The following is an 18423-nucleotide window of genomic DNA, read 5'->3' on the forward strand; positions in this document are numbered from 1 at the left end:
AACCCGGGAGGCAGAGCTTGCAGTGAGCTGAGATCCGGCCACTGCACTCCAGCCTGGGTGACAGAGCGAGACTCCGTCTCAAAAAAAAACAAAACAAAACATAATATATGTAATTGTCTCTTATAGTTCCCAACACATTGTATGTGCCAAAAAGTAGTTTATAGTACTATTGCAGTGTTATAATTAGTATTACCACTATTATTGGTATTATACTATGAGAAAGCCATTTATCTTCCCACGTCCTTAATCATGATTCTCCCATTTGTAACATATAAATTATAGTCTTACCTCCTTTTATGCAGGGATATAAGGATAAATTATTTCAAGAATGTGAAAACTTTCTTAATAGGATAGATTCAATGTACAGGGTATTCACATTATTTAAAAAAAGTTTTTGTTTTCCCTAAAGGAAAAAAAAGAACTATTCCATCAATAAAGCAAAAGTACCCAGTATTATGGGGGCATTAATAAATTTTTCAGTTTTAAATAGAACTTAATATCTTTGTCCAACTGGAAGTGAGAACATTTGGATTTTTCTAGGAAAACTCTATGCTGGGCCCTGGGCTTCTTTCTCTGTTCCTTATTCCTGTGTCCCATGACAGGAGCTCAGCAAGGGACATCTAGGTAGTCCTGCATTATCAGTGGAATGCTAAAGGTCAGTTAGAAGATACTCAGTTTAAGTGCTTTTAATCTAATTTTTATATTGATTCATTGGAATGAAACTTCTGTTAGACCAGGTTTCGGCATTCTAAGATAACTTTCATTTTTATAGATAGAGAAATAGGAACAGAAAGATTAATATGGTGTGTTCAATATCATATTTGGGATTGAAAAAAACGACATACACTCCGTTTCCAGTCCTATTTCCAGTTGTTCTTTCACGAGGATATTGGGAAATGTATGCAAATGTCTTTATCACGCTGACTGTGGGGTGCCGCGGGTATTTAGTGTCTGGGATCCAGGGTGCTAAACATCCACTAATCTGATGGACAGTCTCTCAGGAAGAGTAAGTGACTGCCCAAAATATGAATGCACTCCCATAGAAAAATACTGATTTCCCACTTGAGCTTCTTCTCGGGCAGGCATGTTTTCCTTCCCTAATTCTCTTTTCTTAATAGAAGTTCTTTTTTTAGTTAAGTCCTTTGTATTAGGGTGGCATGTGATCAAGTCAGTTCTGTGGAAATAACCTGGTTTTGTTGGGATTTTTTGTTGCCATGTTGGTGGGAAAGGCTGGGCAAGAATCCTTCCGTTCTATCACCCGTTCCTACTACAGGGGAGCAGCTGGAGCACTGCTGGTGTACGACATTACAAGGTGAGCCAGATCCGGTGCGTGGGAGGGAGATTCTTCCCTACATCCTCTAAACCTTTTTTTTCTATCTACTGATTATGTTAAGGATGTTAACTAGGAATGGCCTCTCTAATATTTTTCTTTACACATATAGCTTCCCCTCTTTTCCTATACACTTGGAGTTGTTTTGGCCTTTTGAAGTGTGTCTCTGACCCGCATTCTACATTTTTCTGCTGTAGGCGTGAAACCTTCAACCACCTGACCTCATGGTTAGAGGATGCCCGGCAGCACTCTAGTTCCAACATGGTTATCATGCTCATTGGGAACAAGAGGTAAAATTGTATCCGTGTGAATAATAGTTAACAGGAGTCATCTAGGTACTCTGTGCACGTTGAATGTCTTGATCCCCAAACTTTCTCAGTTTATAGTAGTCTTAGTGTTTTAGTAAAAAAAAATTTTATTGTGATAAAATATATATGACACAAAATTTACCATTTTAACTGTTTTTGAGTGTACAGTTCTGTAGCATTAAGAATATTCATTGTTCCGCAGCCATCACCAACATCCATCTCCAGAACTTTTTCATCTTCTCAAACTCTGTACACATTCAACACTAACTCCCCATCCTCCTTCCCCAACCCCCCTCATCCCTCAGCCCCTGACAGCCATCATTCTACTTTCTTTCTCTATGAATTTGACTACTACTGGTACCTCATACAAGTGGACTCATGTAATATTTGTGCTTTTGTGATTGGCTTATTTCACTTAGCATAATGTCTTCAAGGTTTATCCATATTGTAGCCTGTGTCAGAATTTCCTTCCTTTTTAAAGATGAGTAATATTCATTGTATGCATATACCACATTTTGTTTATCCATCTGTCCACGGACAGTTGGGTTACTGCCATCCTTTGACTATTGTGAATAATGCTGCTATGAACATGGATCTGTTCAAGTCCCGGCTCTGAATTCTTTTGGGTATATGCCCAGAAGTGGGATTGCTGGATGATATGGTAATTCTGTCTTTTAGTTTTTGAGGAACTGCCATACCATTTTCCATAGCAGCTGTCTTATTTTACATTATTTCCAGCAATGTACAAGGATTCCAGTTTCTCTACATCCTTGACAACACTTGTTATTCTCAGTAAATTTTTCTTGACACCCATAGGCTAAAAGAAATACCTAATAGTTTTATTAAATAGTTATACCCAAACAACATGAGTATTTTTTATAACTACTTAGTAACTGTTCGAAAATAAAAAGGCCAGGCACAGTGGTATATGCCAGTAATCCCAGCTCTGGAAGGATTGCTTGAGCTCAGAAGTTGCAGACCAGCCTGGGCAATATAATGAGACCTTGTTTATACAAAAAAATTTTTAAATGAGGTGGGAGGATCACTTGGGCCTGTGAGGTTGAGGCTACAATGAAGCCATAATTGTACCACTGCACTCCTGCCTCAGCAACAGAAGTGAGACCCTGTATAAAAAAAAGAAAAAATATGCTGGGCGTGGTGGCTCATGCTTATAATCCTAGCACTTTGGGAGGCCAAGGCGGGCAGATCACGAGGTCAGGAGTTCAAGACCAGCCTGGCCAATAATATGGTGAAACCCCATCTCTACTAAAAAAATACAAAAAGTAGCCAGGCATGGTAGTACGTGCTTCTAGTCCCAGCTACTCAGGAGCTTGAGGCATGAGAATTGCTTGAACTCGGGAGGTGGATTTAGCAGTGAGCTGAGATAGTGCCACTGCACTCCATCCTGGGTGACGGAGTGAGACTTTGTCTCCAAAAAAAAAACAAAATTGTTTTTAAATTTCATTCTTAAATAGCAATGGTTACTTAACTAAAGACCTCTGTGTGTCTGCTGGGCACTGCATAGCTTCTCAAACCTTGAAATCACGATTGCACACTGCTACTGTCATTTCCCATTCCATATTGATTTTTGTGTAGTGCTTCCTTTTTTGTAACAGCAACTGCCAAAAACAACTTCTCAGAGATATGAAGGTATTGAACGATTTTTATCATGATCTGATGTTGACATTGCAAATTGTCTTAAGCTTGTAATTCATGTAGTATCCTTGTGTTGAGTGTTACTGTGTTTTCCTCAAAAGTTTAAAGTATCCCATGGCACCCTTGTGAGTTTGTAGTAGTGCCCAGAGTGTACTATTTGAGAACCGTGGCCACAGGCTAATTGTTTTTATTTGTTTGTTTTTGTTTCATTTTGTTTGAGATGGAGTTTCACTCTTGTCACCCAGGCTAGAGTGCAATGGCATGATCTCGGCTCACCACAACCTCCACCTCCTGGGTTCAAGTGATTCTCCTGCGTCAGCCTTCCAAGTAGCTGGGATTACAGGCATGTGCCACCACATATGGTTAATTTTTTTGTATTTTTAGTATAGACGGGGTTTCTCCATGTTGGTCAGGCTGGTCTTGAACTCCTGACCTCAGGTGATCCACCCGCCTTGTCCTCCCAAAGTGCTGGGATTACAGGCATGAGCCACCACACCCGGCCTGCTAATTGTTTTTATGGTATCAGTCAATTTATTGAAAAATACTGTGCCAGACTCTGAGTTTGCAAGGTGAAAAAAAGTCGTGCCCCTGCTCTTATGGAGCTTACAGTCTAGTGAGGGCATAGCTTTTATTAAATACAAAATTATTTTTATCAAATTGTCAGTTGTGATAAATGCAATGGAGGAAAAAGGGTGCTATGAAAGAATAACAGGGTACCTACTTTTGATTAGGAGTGATATTAAGCTGGGATCTGAAGGATGGGCAAGAGCCTGCTGGGCAAAGAGTTTTTAAAAGGGTGTTACTTAGGGGGAACAAACTATACAAATGCCTTGAACTTGGAAGAAGCTTGACACGTTTATTGAAAGAAACCTAGTATGATTGGACTAAATGCAAGATGAAGTTGGAAAAGTAGGTAGGGACTAGATTTCATAGCACCTTAGAGGCCTGAGTAAGGGTTTTGGATTTTATTCTAAATACATGGAAATTGAAGCTTGGGAGATGGGGGATTAAAAATAATAATGAATAAATACACTGGAAGCATTTTGAAGTTTTAAGTAGAGAAGTGGCTTGATCAGATTTTAAAAGATCACTCTGGAGGGGAACAAGGGCTGCAGTAGGATCCCAGTTGCAATAGTCCACATGAGAAGGAATGGTGGCTTGGTCTAGGAAGTGACCCTGGAAAGAGAGAGAAAAGGATGATTTTAAGGTAAATGTTGGAAGTACTTCACTTTGGAATAGATTAGATATTTGGAGTAGTGAGGAATGGGTATCAATAATAACACTTTGGATTTTGGCTTATGCCATTTACTGAGATGCAGAAGCCTGGAGCAAACACAGGCTGGGGGAAAAGAAGTTCCATTTTGATGTGTTAAGTTTGAAGTCTTAGGTTTTAGGTATCAGTGTGGGAATAAAGAATTCACAAATGTACAAATCTGGTGCTTTTAGTCAAGCATCTGGGCTAGAGGTATAAATTTGGGAGGGTTGACATTTAGATAGTTCTTCTGTGGTCTTCACACAGCTGATGGTATAACAAAATATTATAGATTTGTTGTTCTTTAATGGTCTTACACTTTTTTCCCCAAGGAGTTGGAAAACTGGAAACCTCACAAATGGAAATTTTCAAATTGAAAAATATGAATCATGAACAGCCCAACCTTGCCTTATTCTTCAGTTTGTTTTTTTGGTTTTGTTTTGTTTTTTTCTTTGAGACAAGGTCTCATGCTGTTGCCCAGGCTAGGGTACAGTGACATGCTCAGCTCACTCCAACCTCTGTTTCCATGGCTCAAGAGATCCTCTCGCCTCAGCCTCTCAAGTAGCTGGGACTACAGGCATGTGTCACCACGCTCTGCTGATTTTTAAATTTTTTGTAGAGACAGGGTCTCACTGTACTGTGCAGGCTGGTCTTAAACTCCTGGGCTCAAGTAATCCTCCTGCCTCAGCCTCCCACAGTGCTGGGGTTATAGGCATGAGCCACCACGCCCAGATCTTCAGCCTTTTATCCTGTTTTTCATAAGGTGTTTTGATGCCATTTTTATTCCCTTTCTCAGTCCTTAGCTCTATCTTTTTTCCCTCAGATCATCTAATTTTATCCATATCACTTTCTCTGAATTCCCTGGTGGCAAGCTGCTTTTATATGCACTAGTAATGAAACCAGTTAGAATTAAGACAACTGTGTTTTCCTTATTCCTGGCTCATTCTCTTCTTGTGGATTGATTCCAGTAAAAAAGGAAGATGCTCATCACTGTTGGATGGGACATCTTATGACTTTCCTACTTTCTAGTAACTAGAGTTTTCCTTTTTTTTTTTTTTTCCAAGATACAGTCTTGGTCTGTCACCCAGGCTTCAGTGCAATGGCACAATCTCAGCTCACTGCAGCCTCCACCTCCCATGTTCAAGCAGTTCTCCTGCCTCAGCCTCCCGAGTAGCTGGGATTACAGGCGCCTGTCACCACACTCAGCTAATTTTTGTAGTTTTAGTAGAGACGGGATTTCACCATGTTGGCCAGGCTGATCTCAAACTCCTGACCTCGTGATCCACTTGCCTCAGCATCCCAAAGAGCTGGGATTACAGGCATGAGCCACTGTGCCCGACCGAGGTTTTTTTTTTTTTTTTTCATCATCTATACTTTGCTCTCCTTGATCTCATTGGAAAAACAAGCAATAGAGCATTAAGTTTTGTGTAACTATGGGGGCTTGCCTAACTCTTGATAAGCCTTTTTCTCTGTAATAGAGTGAGTTATTATCTTCAACTATGCAGCAGCTGTCCCAAAACTAAAGAATATTTTCCAAGAGGCTACAGAAATTAGTAACTCTATATAAGAGAGTATCTTGTAGGAGCTACGTTCTTTATGAAATAACTGGCCATTGAAACCACAATGGAATTCTTTTAGAAACAGAGTTTCCTCTTTCACTTGGATCTTTTTTTAGTTTTCTCCTTAATTAATCTCTTGCAGTGACCTAGAGTCCCGCAGGGATGTGAAAAGAGAAGAAGGAGAGGCCTTTGCTAGGGAGCATGGACTTATATTCATGGAAACTTCAGCCAAAACAGCCTGCAATGTTGAAGAGGTACTATTTGGAAAACAGTGGGGACAACTCTTTAGAGATTACACCATTATTTGTCCTTTTATTCAGAATTCTCTTCTCCCGTAAGAAATGGGTAAAGAAAGGATGTCTTGGCTGGGTGCGGTGGCTCACGCCTGTAATCCTAGCGTTTTGGGAGGCCAAGGCAGGCAGATTGTCTGAGATCAGGAGTTTGTGACCTTCCTGGGCAATATGGTGAAACCCCATCTCTACTAAAATACAAAAAATTAGCCGGTCATGGCAGCATGCGTCTGTAGTCCCAGTTACTCGGGAGGCTGAGGCAGGAGAATTGCTTGAACCCAGGAGGCAGAGGTTGTAGTGAACCGAGATCCTGCCACTGCATTCCAGCCTGGGCAACAGAGCGAGACTCCATCTCCAAAAAAAAAAAAGGGAAAGGATGTCTTGTGGTCATAGTGACTACTTGTCTCATTCCTTTTAAAGGAATTGTCCCATTTTCTTTTACCCTGATTCCCAAGGTTTTACTTTTGCTTTGGGTAATATTAGTTGGCAAGTGTGAATTAGACACCACACTTGTTACTAGTAAATCACTCTGGTTGGAGTGTCTAATGGATTCTACTGTAGTCATTCCTAGGCCTGGTATTGATGGTATCTTCAGTAACTAGTGGAGAATAGAGTGTGTTTGTATTATTTGTAGCAGGTGCCAGCCTAGGAGCATCTTGGGTCAGTACCAGAATACCACATAATCCCTTTTTTTTTTTTGAAACTACTCTTTTTTTTTGAGACAGAATCTTGCTCTGTTCCCCCAGGCTGGAGTGCAGTGGCACGATCTCAGCTCACTGCAAGCTCCGCCTCCCGGGTTCACGCCATTCTCCTGCCTCAGCCTCCTAAGTAGCTGGGACTACAGGTGCCTGCCACCGCGCCCGGCTTATTTTTTCTATTTTTAGTAGAGACGGGGTTTCACTGTGGTCTCGATCTCCTGACCTTGTGATCTGCCCGTCTCGGCCTCCAAAAGTGCTGGAATTACAGGCGTGAGGCACCGCGCCCGGTGAAACCACTCTTAATGGCTTTTACAAGGACATTTGGGGGACCTTCTATGTTTTGTTTTGTTGAGACTGAGTCTCGTTCTGTTGCCCAGGCTGGAGTGCAGTGGCACGATCTCAGCTCACTGCAACCTGGGCTCCCGGGTTTAAGCGATTTTCATGCCTCAGCTGCCTGAGTAACTGGAATTACAGGCATGCATCACCACGCCTGGCTGATTTTTGTATTTTTAGTAGAGACGGGGTTTCACCATGTTGGGCAGGCTGGTCTTGAACTCCTGACCTCAAGTGACCTGCCCGCCTCGGCCTCCCAAAGTGCTGGGATTACAGGCATGAGCCACCGCGCCCAGCCAACCATCTATGTTTTTTTACTGTTTTCTTTTTTTTTTTTTTTTTGAGGCGGAGTCTGTCGCCCAGACCGAAGTGCAGTGGCGCGATCTCGCCTCACTGCAAGCTCCGCCTCCCGGGTTCACGCCATTCTCCTGCCTCAGCCTCCTCGCCCGGCTAGTTTTTCGTATTTTTTTAGTAGAGATGGGGTTTCACCGTGTTAGCCAGGATGGTTTCGATCTCCTGACCTCGTGATCCGCCCGTCTCAGCCTCCCAAAGTGCTGGGATTACAGGCTTGAGCCACTGCGCCCAGCCTTTTTTACTGTTTTCTAATGGTTCCTAATTCACCTTAGAAATTCAAATATGAATAATAATTAATATTCTCTTCCCCTCATTTCTCTACCTGAACTTGAGACTGATGATATGATTTATGTCTCTTTCAGGCCTTCATTAACACAGCCAAAGAAATATATAGGAAGATCCAACAGGGTTTATTTGATGTCCACAATGAGGTAAGAAAGGGTAGAAGTGCTGGCAGTTAACTTTGGTTTGTTCTAAATAGAACTAGAGGTTCCCTAGAATGGAATGCTTACATTCCCCATCTATCATTATACAATTTAAAAGCTCTGCCAATTCAACCTTTTTTTTTTTTTTTTAAATCTAGGTACACAGAGACCTGTCATCATTTTCTGTTTTCCTCAAGTCTGACACCCAGAATGCTTAAAGAGATTATTGGTGATCTAAAAGACTTATACAATATGGGAGATTTTCTTGTCAACCTCAGTTTTTTACTATTCTAGAACATAAGGGAGGTATAATTAATAATGGCTTAGGAGAGTAATTTCTATAAAGCAAATTCTGGAACAAAACAAAAAGAATCATATGCTACTTCTGCTCTTTGCCTCCTCCACTCTTACCTAATCACAACCTAATTCTGCACATAGCTATGACATTTAAGTATAATATGGTCCCCTAAAAATGAGCACAGGGGCCAGGTGTGGTGGCTCATGCTTATAATCCCAGCACTTTGAGAGGCTGAGCTGGGAAGATTGCTTGAAGCCAGGACTTCGAGACCTGCCTGGGCAACAAAGAGAGACCCCGTCTCTAAAATGAGCACAGGGGTGCAGTGGTGCACCTGTAGTCTCAGCGACTTGGGAGGCTGAGGCAGGATTGCTTGAGGCCAGAAGTTTGAGGCTATAGTGCACGCTGGTCATACCTGTGAATAGCCACTGCACTGCAGCCTGGGCAATGTAGGGAGACCTCATTTCCTCAAGGAAAAAAAAAGTACACAAAAGCCATTTGTAGTCAACTAGAATATTTAGACCATAGGTAGTCATCTTATTCTTACTGTCATAGATTTTTGTTCCACATCAGTCTGGCTAGGGCACCTGGTTACCTGCCAAGGTCAAATCTGCTTTTAGAAAATATAATTAATGATTTCTCCTTTCTCCCCTTTCTTTTTTCTTTCTACCTTGGGATACAAGCAGAGATAGCCCCCTCCTCTCTCTAATTCACTTTAACACTGAGGTGGGAACTATTGCCTCTTTTCTTTTACAGGCAAATGGCATCAAGATTGGGCCCCAACAGTCAATTTCAACATCAGTGGGACCCAGTGCCTCCCAGCGGAACTCTCGTGACGTAGGGTCCAACTCTGGCTGCTGCTGAACATCTGGCTTGAACTTTTTTTTTCCTTTCTGGAATAGCTTCAGATCAATAGGCTTAATGAAAGAGGTCTTTCTTGCTTTGGCTGAGAGCAGCCTCTTTTTCAAGTGTGATGTTTGCCTTTCCACCTAAAGACGAGGAGAGAATTTGGGCCCTTACTGACCTGTCCTCCTTCAAGGACATGAGCATTCCGTATAGATTAGGGTTCTTCTTATCCTCCTATACTAATTTCTTAAATCGTTAGGATCAAAGTTGATTATCACAGTAGTTAAAAAAAATAATTTCACAGTGGGGCGCCATGGCTCATGCCTGTAATCCCAGCACTTTGGAAGGCCAATGTGGGGGGATCACCTGAGGTCAAGAATTCAAGACCATCCTGACCAACATGGAGAAACCCTGTCTCAACTAAAAATACAAAATTAGCTGGGTGTGGTGGTGCATACCTGTAATCCCAGGTACTCGGGAGGCCAAGGCAGGAGAATCACTTGAACCCAGGAGGCAGAGGTTGCGCTAAGCTGAAATTGCGCCATTGCACTCCAGCCTGGGCAACAAGAGCGAAACTCTGTCTCGATAAATAAATACATATATATTTTTGAGACGGAGTCTCGCTCTGTCTCCAAGCTGGAATGCCCTGGCACGATCTTGGCTCACTGCAGCCTCCACCTCCCGGGTTCAAGCAATTCTCCTGCCTCAATCTTCTGAGTAGCTGGGACTACAGGCATGTGCCACCACACCCAGCTCATTTTTGTATTTTTAGTATAGGCAGGGTTTCACCATGTCAGCCAGGATGATCTTGATCTCTTCACCTCATGATCTGCCCACCTTGGCCTCCCAAAGTGCTGGATTACAGGCGTAAGCCACTGTGCCTGGCCTAAATAAATAATTTCATAAGCATATACAGTCTGCTCCCCACTAAGAATTAGGGTCAAGGACATTCTGCTTGAACACTTGCAAATACCCAGATCTGGTTGGCCTTTGGTTGATAGATCCTCTGCCTCAGAATTTCATTGCGTTTTTTCCTTCCTTGCCTTTGGGGGTCTACTTGTCACTTCCTAAGAATTCTTGTAGAAAGCAGTTCCTTCTACTTGCCCAAGAGTACTGAGTACTTCTCTACTATCCTATTGTTAGCTTCTATCTCTTAGTGTAACTTCAAAACTTTTAAGAGCAGTGGAGTTGGTTAGGGACATGTGGCCACCTAATATTACCTAAAGAAAACATTTGTTCCCTATTCATTTTATTTTAGGGACCAGATCTAACATTGTAGTGTCTTTCACCAGATAGACTTCTACTGTTTCATCAAACTCCCTTCTTAACTAGAACTAGACTTTCTACTCCAATCAGGCTAATCTACTTGCTGAATGTGACATATTTATTCCTAGTTCCATATGTGTGCACATGCCCTACTCTCCACTAACTATACTTAAAAGTCCCAAAATTTTTTCTTTAGTAACAGACTTAGGTACTTCTAAGCAATTATTAACACAATATTCCTTAGTTTTCATATGTTGGTTATTCATATGTATATATGTATATTTATTTTTATGTATGTTATTATGTAAATATGTTTTGCAGTTGTTTTTGTGTGGAACCTTGTCTTTCCATATAAGTTGTAAGCTCTTTGAGAGCAGGATCCATGTCATTCTTTTATTTTTATAAATCATTCCCCCATCATTCCTTTACAGTGCCTAGTGCTACTCATTATGTGTTCATTGAATTTGACTGACATACTTAAAAACCTAAGGTTTATTTTAGACTTTAAAGGAAACAAAAGACTTGAGTCCTCTCTTTGTAATTCTGCTCCTCTCATTTGTTTACCCTGGGTTTTGTACTGTTCTTTTCCTTCTCCCCTCCCACCTTTCCGTGGCTCTTTGCCTCTATTCCATGAGGCATAGAGTAAGGCTACCTGCTAGTAAGCAGTCAGATAAGTGGGTACCTATCCAGCCATTCTCTTTTCAGAGCATATAATAGTTTCTTAGCCAAATTTGCCTTTGCTTCACTCATCATGCAGCCTTCTGGGTTGGTTGCTATATATATCTTTTTTCCTTGATTTCCCATTCTCTTCCACAGCACTGAGGTCTCATGAATTTTTCTACTTACTTTTTGCTGTTGATGAATTGTTTCATTATTAAATATATGCATGTATCAAAGCTGTTCATACTCCATGTGTCATTTCTGATTGTATCCCAAACATTAGTAGATACTCTCCTCTTAGGAAATTAAATCAAAGATAATGAAGAAGCCTCTTTGGGATTCATTTTGTACTAGATTCTGACCCCAGTAGTAGTAGTAATAGTTAACATTGCACCACAGGAAGTTGGAAGACATTTGGGGTATTGCTTTGGTTATGCTTTTGTTTTGTTTTTAAAATCCTACTTGATTCCAAAAAGGATTTGAAGCTGTTGAATTTGGAGTTAGCCTGCTTCCTTACCTCTGGGACAAAACTGAAGTAATAATAACTGGTTTCTGTACAGAAGATTTTTTTTTTTTAACTACCCCACAAAAAAATCTTTAGCAATTGAGAAGGATTAGAACATTGGTCAGGCCGGGCGCGGTGGCTCAAGCCTGTAATCCCAGCACTTTGGGAGGCCGAGACGGGCGGATCACAAGGTCAGGAAATCGAGACCATCCTGGCTAACATGGTGAAACCCCGTCTCTACTAAAAAATACAAAAAACTAGCTGGGCGAGGAGGCGGGCACCTGTAGTCCCAGCTACTCGGGAGGCTGAGGCAGGAGAATGGCATGAACCCGGGAGGCGGAGCTTGCAGTGAGCTGCGATCCGGCCACTGCACTCCAGCCCGGGCGACAGAGCAAGACTCAGTCTCAAAAAAAAAAAAAAAAAAAAAAGAACATTGGTCAAAGACAGCATTCTGCCTAGAGCTACTGCTTTCAGAGTCAATAAAGGATACCATTTTGGTATTTTGGAGCACAGTTTTTTAATATTAATGCCCATATCTTGTTCTATTATCCAAGCCAACTTATGACTTTCTGTACTTGGGTATTGCACCAATTGTAAGGGAAGCATGAGAAAAAAAGTATCTGGGTAAAATCATGATCTGTATTTTGACTGAAGTGGTCATGAAGAATTATAAAAAGTGGATCTCCCACCCCATATGAAGAATGGTAGTTATGAAATAATGTCCACTTTTTTTTTTTTCCTTCTATAGTTTTACCAATGTCCTTTGGTTTTTGAAGGCCAAGACCATTGGAAATCATACTAAGATCAGTGTAGGTAGCAGAAATTGGTTCAGGCACACCTGCTCCCCTTTCCATAATATCTATAGCTCCTTTGATGACAGGTCTGTTCTGTACCAGATGAATAATAGACTCATCCTAGAAACTATTGAGGTTATATCTGTATATGCATTTACAGACACATTGTTCTAATAAATCTTAATACTAACATCAAATTGATATAATGGCAGCAGTAGCCAGGAGAGAATTTAGCTGACAGATTTTTTTTTTTTTTTGAGATGGAGTTTCTCTGTTGCCCAGGCTGGAGTGCAATGGCACTATCTCGGCTCACCACAACCTCCGCCTCCCGAGTTCAAGCAATTTTCCTGCCTCAGCCTCCCGAGTAGCTGGGACTACAGGCATGTGCCACGACAGCCGGCTAATTTTGTATTTTTAGTAGAGACAGGGTTTCTCCATGTTGGTCAGGCTGGTCTTGAACTCCCGACCTTAGGTGATCCACCCACCTCGGCCTCCCAAAGTGCTGGGATTATGGGCGTGAGCTACCGCACCCGTCTTGACTGACAGATTTTGATACACAAGGAAATGGATTTGGCCAAGTCTTTTTTTTTTTTTTTTGAGATGGAATTTCACTCTTGTTGCCCAGGCTGGAGTGCAGTGGTGAGATCTCGGCTAACTACAACCTCCACCTCCCGGGTTCAAGCGATTCTCCTGCCTCAGCCTCCCGAGTAGCTGGGATTACCAGTGCCTGCCACCACGCCTGGCTAAATTTTTTTTTTTTCTGTATTTTTAGTAGAGACGGGGTTTCACTATGTTGGCCAGGCTGGTCTCGAACTCTTGACCTCAGGCAATCCACCCGCCTCAGCCTCCCAAAGTGCTGGGATTAAAGGCGTGAGCTACTGTGCCCAGTTTAAGGCCAAGTCTTATCACTCATATGACTCCTTAATGGCTCTGAGCTCCCACTATGTAGTACCATGCAATTATGTTACTCCTTGAGAAATTAATAATCTGGAAGGATTCCCTCACTCACAACTTTAAAAAAGAGATTTCTTGGCCGAGAATGGTGGCTCACGTCCGTAATCCCAGCACTTTGGGAGGCCGAGGTGGGCGGATCACTTGAGGTCTGGAGTTTGAAACCAGCCTGACCAACATGGCGAAACCCTGTCTCTACTAAAAATACAAAAATTACCTGGGTGTGGTGGTGTGCGACTGTAGTCTCAGCTACTCAGGAGGCTGAGACAGGAGAATTGCTTGAACTCGGGAGGCAGAGGTTGCAGTGAGCCGAGATCGCCCCTCTGCACTCCAGCCTGTGTGACTGAGCGAGACTCTGTCTCAAAAAAATTAAAAAGGAATTCCTCCTTAAGCCCTGTTCTTGATTTCCAACTGATTCACAGTGCCCCTACTGGAAAATTTGCAGTGAATCATAAAGATTAGTAGCACCTAGAATAGATACATGTCCTGATATTTTGAGTGAGCTGGCCATAAAGGATTACCCTAGGAAACTGTAACTTTCACTGTCATTAGAAGAATTAATTTTTGCTTATTCGATTTGTTAAAATTGCTTTACTCCTACAGTTAAGTGAGAGGATGGTGGTGGTTGCCCGTAACCACATACGGCCAAGGGTTTCACGTCGTGACTGAGGGGCATCCTGAGTGTACACAGAGAGTATGTTCGGTCGGACAGAACGCCGACAGGGGCTTCAGATTCTTTAAGCACTCTCACCCAGTCCCCGAGTCTGAGCCAAGATGGCTTCCCAGAAGTAGGTAACTAAGTGTTATTTTAGTTCAGAGCGCCCCCAATGGCGGGGGTCAAAAATAGATGCCGAGGGGCCTGGTCGCCTGTGAACTGAGCCGTCAGGCGAGCCGCCGCCAGATTTTATTTTCAATCAGGCATATTTGTGGTCGCCTACGTACCCGTCTCATCCTCCTAGGACCTTCCACTCTCAAGAGACTTCCTGGATGGCGCTCACATTAGCTCGCTGGAAGAGGCCGGGCTTCGGTGCTGCCATTGGCGGATGGGAGCGCAGGGGGGCGGAGCCTGGGGAGAATGGACTACTAGCAAGCTAGATTGAGGCGAGGGCTGGCCATGCTCCGCCGGAAGGCGCCTTGTTCTCGGAGAGGGTGAGTTGAAACACTGCCTGGAAAGGAAGCACCAGGACTTGCACAGGTAAGCTTCCCGCTCACACTCGCTCCTCAGTGCTGGGCCAGGAGTCAGCAAAAGCTGAGGCTCTCAGAGATTTGATTTAAGTAACTCCTCCTCCTCTCTCTTCCACCCCCTGCTCGCCCCCCAGTTGTGAGGGATCAGGTGCGGGGTGATGCTCCGGACTGAACCAGTCTCCTTTGTGAGAGGTCGGGGGAGAGGGTGGCTGCCGGGCCGCGGGGTCCGAGCCGGGCCGAGCCGCGAGGGACTGCCTGGGACGCTGTGGAGTTTTTAGGGCTTGTCATTGCATTACTGGGCGTAGTGTAGATTGGAGGCGGCGCCTTGTTCTCCTCTCTTCAGAGAAGGGAAAACTCCCCGGCCCCGTTTGGGTTACTCCATACTTTGGATTCAGAAATCGGTGGTTAGGGTTTTCTACTTCTTTTTATGTTTCTTTTTTCTTCTGTATTTTAATAATAAAGGTGGGTAGGAAAGCATGGGGTAAGCGTATGCAGATTTTTACTTATTCTCAGGTGTAAGTTCTGTGGGTCTCCTGGGAGTGAAGAGCAGGCTGTTGGAGAATGTTTAGAGATGGTGGGAAGACAGGAGCTCAAGCCTTGCATCTTCCTTGACAGGTCTGCAGAACTCACTGGTTTACTTCACTGATAGAAGACCCCTCCCCCTGCCTTGGAGCGAATGCAGTTTCTTTATTTACCTGTCTCTAGTGTCGCAGGGAATTTCCCTGCAGAAGCTGTGCAAATGCAGCAGTCTCTTGCTTTTTAAGCGACAGTCTTGAAGTGATTAGGGTCTTCACAGAAAAGGTATATAGTGGACCGATCTCTTTTGTATGGCTAAGCAAAGTGAGCCATAGGCAGAGATTTAGAACTCTGTCTTTTTCTATTAAAGAATAAAGAGCGGAGCGCCCCAAACACAAGCCAGGGGAGCTGCCTTATCAGTGTCTGCTCCATCCTCTACCATCACACCAGTGTCTACAGATCGTTTCATCTCCATGCTTTTCTGAGTTTGTCGACTCAGGCAAGGATTCTCAGCCTAGGTTAGCATCTGCTGAAGTCATCTGGTATGGGGCACATTCCATATCGCAAGTGAGTTTGTGATTTGGATAGTGTCCTGTGTTAGTTAATTAGATCATGTTTTCTGCTTAGGAATTTCTTTTGTATTGGTCACCCAATAGGTTTCAGAACAAATGCTAGGCAACCTCATAGAGCAAGATGTGAGAAACTTATTTCAAGTACTTTGGAATTATCCCAACCCTTAAAAAAAGAGTTATGGGCCGGGCGCGGTGGCTCAAGCCTGTAATCCCAGCACTTTGGGAGGCCGAGACGGGTGGATCACGAGGTCAGGAGATCGAGACCATCCTGGCTAACACGGTGAAACCCCGTCTCTACTAAAAATACAAAAACTAGCCGGGCGAGGTGGCGGGCGCCTGTAGTCCCAGCTACTCCGAAGGCTGAGGCAGGAGAATGGCGTAAAACCCGGGAGGCGGAGCTTGCAGTGAGCTGAGATCTGGCCACTGCACTCCAGTCAGGGCGACAGAGCGAGACTCCGCCTCAAAAAAAAAAAAAAAAAAGAGTTATGATAAGAAAAACATTTTCCATGTAAGAAGACCTTCTGCTACAGGAGAGGCGTGCCAGTGGATCTGAAGGCAAGTGAAAGACATTGGCCAAAGAGAGAGTAGGCATGTGTGAAGAGACAGGCTTGGGAGAAGGTTTAAAACTGAAATAGTGGGCTAGGCGCCGCGGCTCACGGTTGTAATCCCAGCACTTTGGGAGGTGGAGGCGGGCGGATCACTTGAAGTCATGAGTTCGAGACCAGCCTAACCAACATGGTGAAACCCCGTCTCTAAAAGTACAAAAAATACAAAAAAAATTAGCGGGGCATGGTCACGTGCGCCTTTAGTCCCAGCTACATGGGAGGCCAAGACATGAAAATCGCTCGAACCCTGGAGGTGGAGATTGCAGTGAGCCAAGATCGTGTCATTGCATTCCAGCCTGGGCGACACGTCGAGAATGAAATAGCAAAGGAGTAATGGATTGGGATAAGGGATATAATGGAACAATGTATGAGTACTTGAACAGTTTTTGTATTCTCCATGTTTGATCTGTCCTGTGCATCTTCTCTTTTGATTTTGTCAGTTTTCTTTTTTTTGAGACGGAGTCTTGCTCTGTCACCCAGGCTGGAGTGCAATGGCACGATCTGGGTTCATTGCAACCTCTGCCTCCCAGGTTCCAGCAGTTCTCCTGCCTCAGCCTCCCGAGTATCTGGGATTACAGGTGCCCGCCACCACACTTGCCTAATTTTTTTTTTTTTTAGTAGAGACGGGGTTTCACCGTATTGGCCAGGTTGGTCTTGAACTTCTGATCTTGTGATCCTCCTGCCTCAGACTCCCGAAGTGCTGGGATTACAGGCATGAGCCACTTTTCTAAGCAAAACTACCACATAAGATTAATTTGTGGGTGTCAAAACGGTGTTTGCTTACTGAAGAAATAAAATTTGGTATTCTCGTCTGTGAAAGGACTGTAACATTCAGATGAATATTAAATACTTTAGTGAGCTGTTTGTCTACAGCTCTGAAGAAGTTAAGCTATGTTCTGAGCTTACATTGAGCCTAATACTTGTGAGGAAAACAGAAGACAAACATTTCTCTGAGTCTCCACTTTCATCTCTAGAAGTCACCCTACTTCTGGAGTTGCATTTGAGCAAGTCCTTGATCTGCAGGTTTTTGCATGACCTGTCCTTACATTACTGTGACCATTGTGGTATAATATTTACTATTTTACCTTTAGCATTTGATTCATTGATAGACTATCATGTTTCTTATCTCACTTTATTTATATCCCCTCTTTCATCATCTATGATCTTTTATTCTTTTGCCTCTCCAAGTTGGTGAACTTTTCATCTTCCTGTGATTTTTTGCACTTTCCTTTTTGCTTAATTCGCTGACATTGTACATTTTTGCTTCTGTTTAACTGAAACCTTTTAGGGAATGTAAAGGGACCCTAATGTTCAAGATGTGGTCTTTCTTTGGTACCTAGTACCCAAATGAGAGTTGTGTTTCTTTCTTAAGAGACGGGGGTCTTTGCCATCTTGCCCTGGCTGGTCTTGAACTCCTCGGCTCAAGTGATTCTCCCACCTTGGCCTCCCGAAGTGCTGGGATTACATGTGTGAGCCACCACACCCAGCCTGACAGTTGTATTTCTTTTTTTTTTTTTTTGAGACAGAGTCCCTCTCTGTCACCCAGGCTGGAATGCAGTGGTGCTCTCTCTGCTCACTGCAAGCTCCGCTTCCCAGGTTCAAGTGATTCTTCTGCCTCAGCCTTCCGAGTAGCTGGGACTACAGGCGTGCACCACGATACCCGGTTAATTTTTGTATTTTTAGTAGAGACAGGGTTTCAACATATTAGCCAGGCTGGTCTTTAACTCCTGACCTCGTGATCGGCCCATCTCAGCTACCCAAAGTGCTGGGATTACAGGTGTGAGCCACTGTGCCCGGCTGACAGTTGTATTTCTATGTAATGAAGTTGTTGTATGAAGTTTTTTTTTTTTTTGAGACGAGTCTCACTGTGTCACCCAGGCTGTAGTGCAGTGGCGTGATTTCGACTGACTGCAACCTCTGCCTCCTGGGTTCAAGTGGTAGCTGGGGTTACAGGCATGTGCCACCATGCCTGGCTAATTTTTTGTATTTTTAGTAGAGACAGGGTTTCACTATGTTGGCCAGG

At 43.4% G+C, this 18423-nt stretch overlaps 1 protein-coding gene across 2 annotated transcripts in view; it reads left to right on the plus strand.

Annotated features, from left to right (window-relative positions):
• Positions 1-11511, plus strand: part of RAB2B (RAB2B, member RAS oncogene family) — a 28794-nt gene extending 17283 nt beyond the window's left edge. Inside the window, exons 5-9 of one of the 2 annotated variants that reach the window (XM_011930924.1) lie at positions 1230-1312; positions 1528-1620; positions 6248-6359; positions 8143-8211; positions 9257-11511. In XM_011930924.1, the coding sequence (XP_011786314.1) occupies positions 1230-1312; positions 1528-1620; positions 6248-6359; positions 8143-8211; positions 9257-9364 (465 nt within the window). In that variant the 3' untranslated portion in view covers positions 9365-11511. The remainder of the gene's footprint in view (positions 1-1229; positions 1313-1527; positions 1621-6247; positions 6360-8142; positions 8212-9256) is intronic. The other variant, XM_011930925.1, reaches the window with a different exon arrangement.
• The last annotated feature ends 6912 nt before the right edge of the window (positions 11512-18423 follow it).

This window comes from Colobus angolensis, unplaced genomic scaffold (assembly GCF_000951035.1).
Source record: "Colobus angolensis palliatus isolate OR3802 unplaced genomic scaffold, Cang.pa_1.0 Scaffold88, whole genome shotgun sequence".
Taxonomy (NCBI): Eukaryota; Metazoa; Chordata; class Mammalia; order Primates; family Cercopithecidae; genus Colobus; species Colobus angolensis.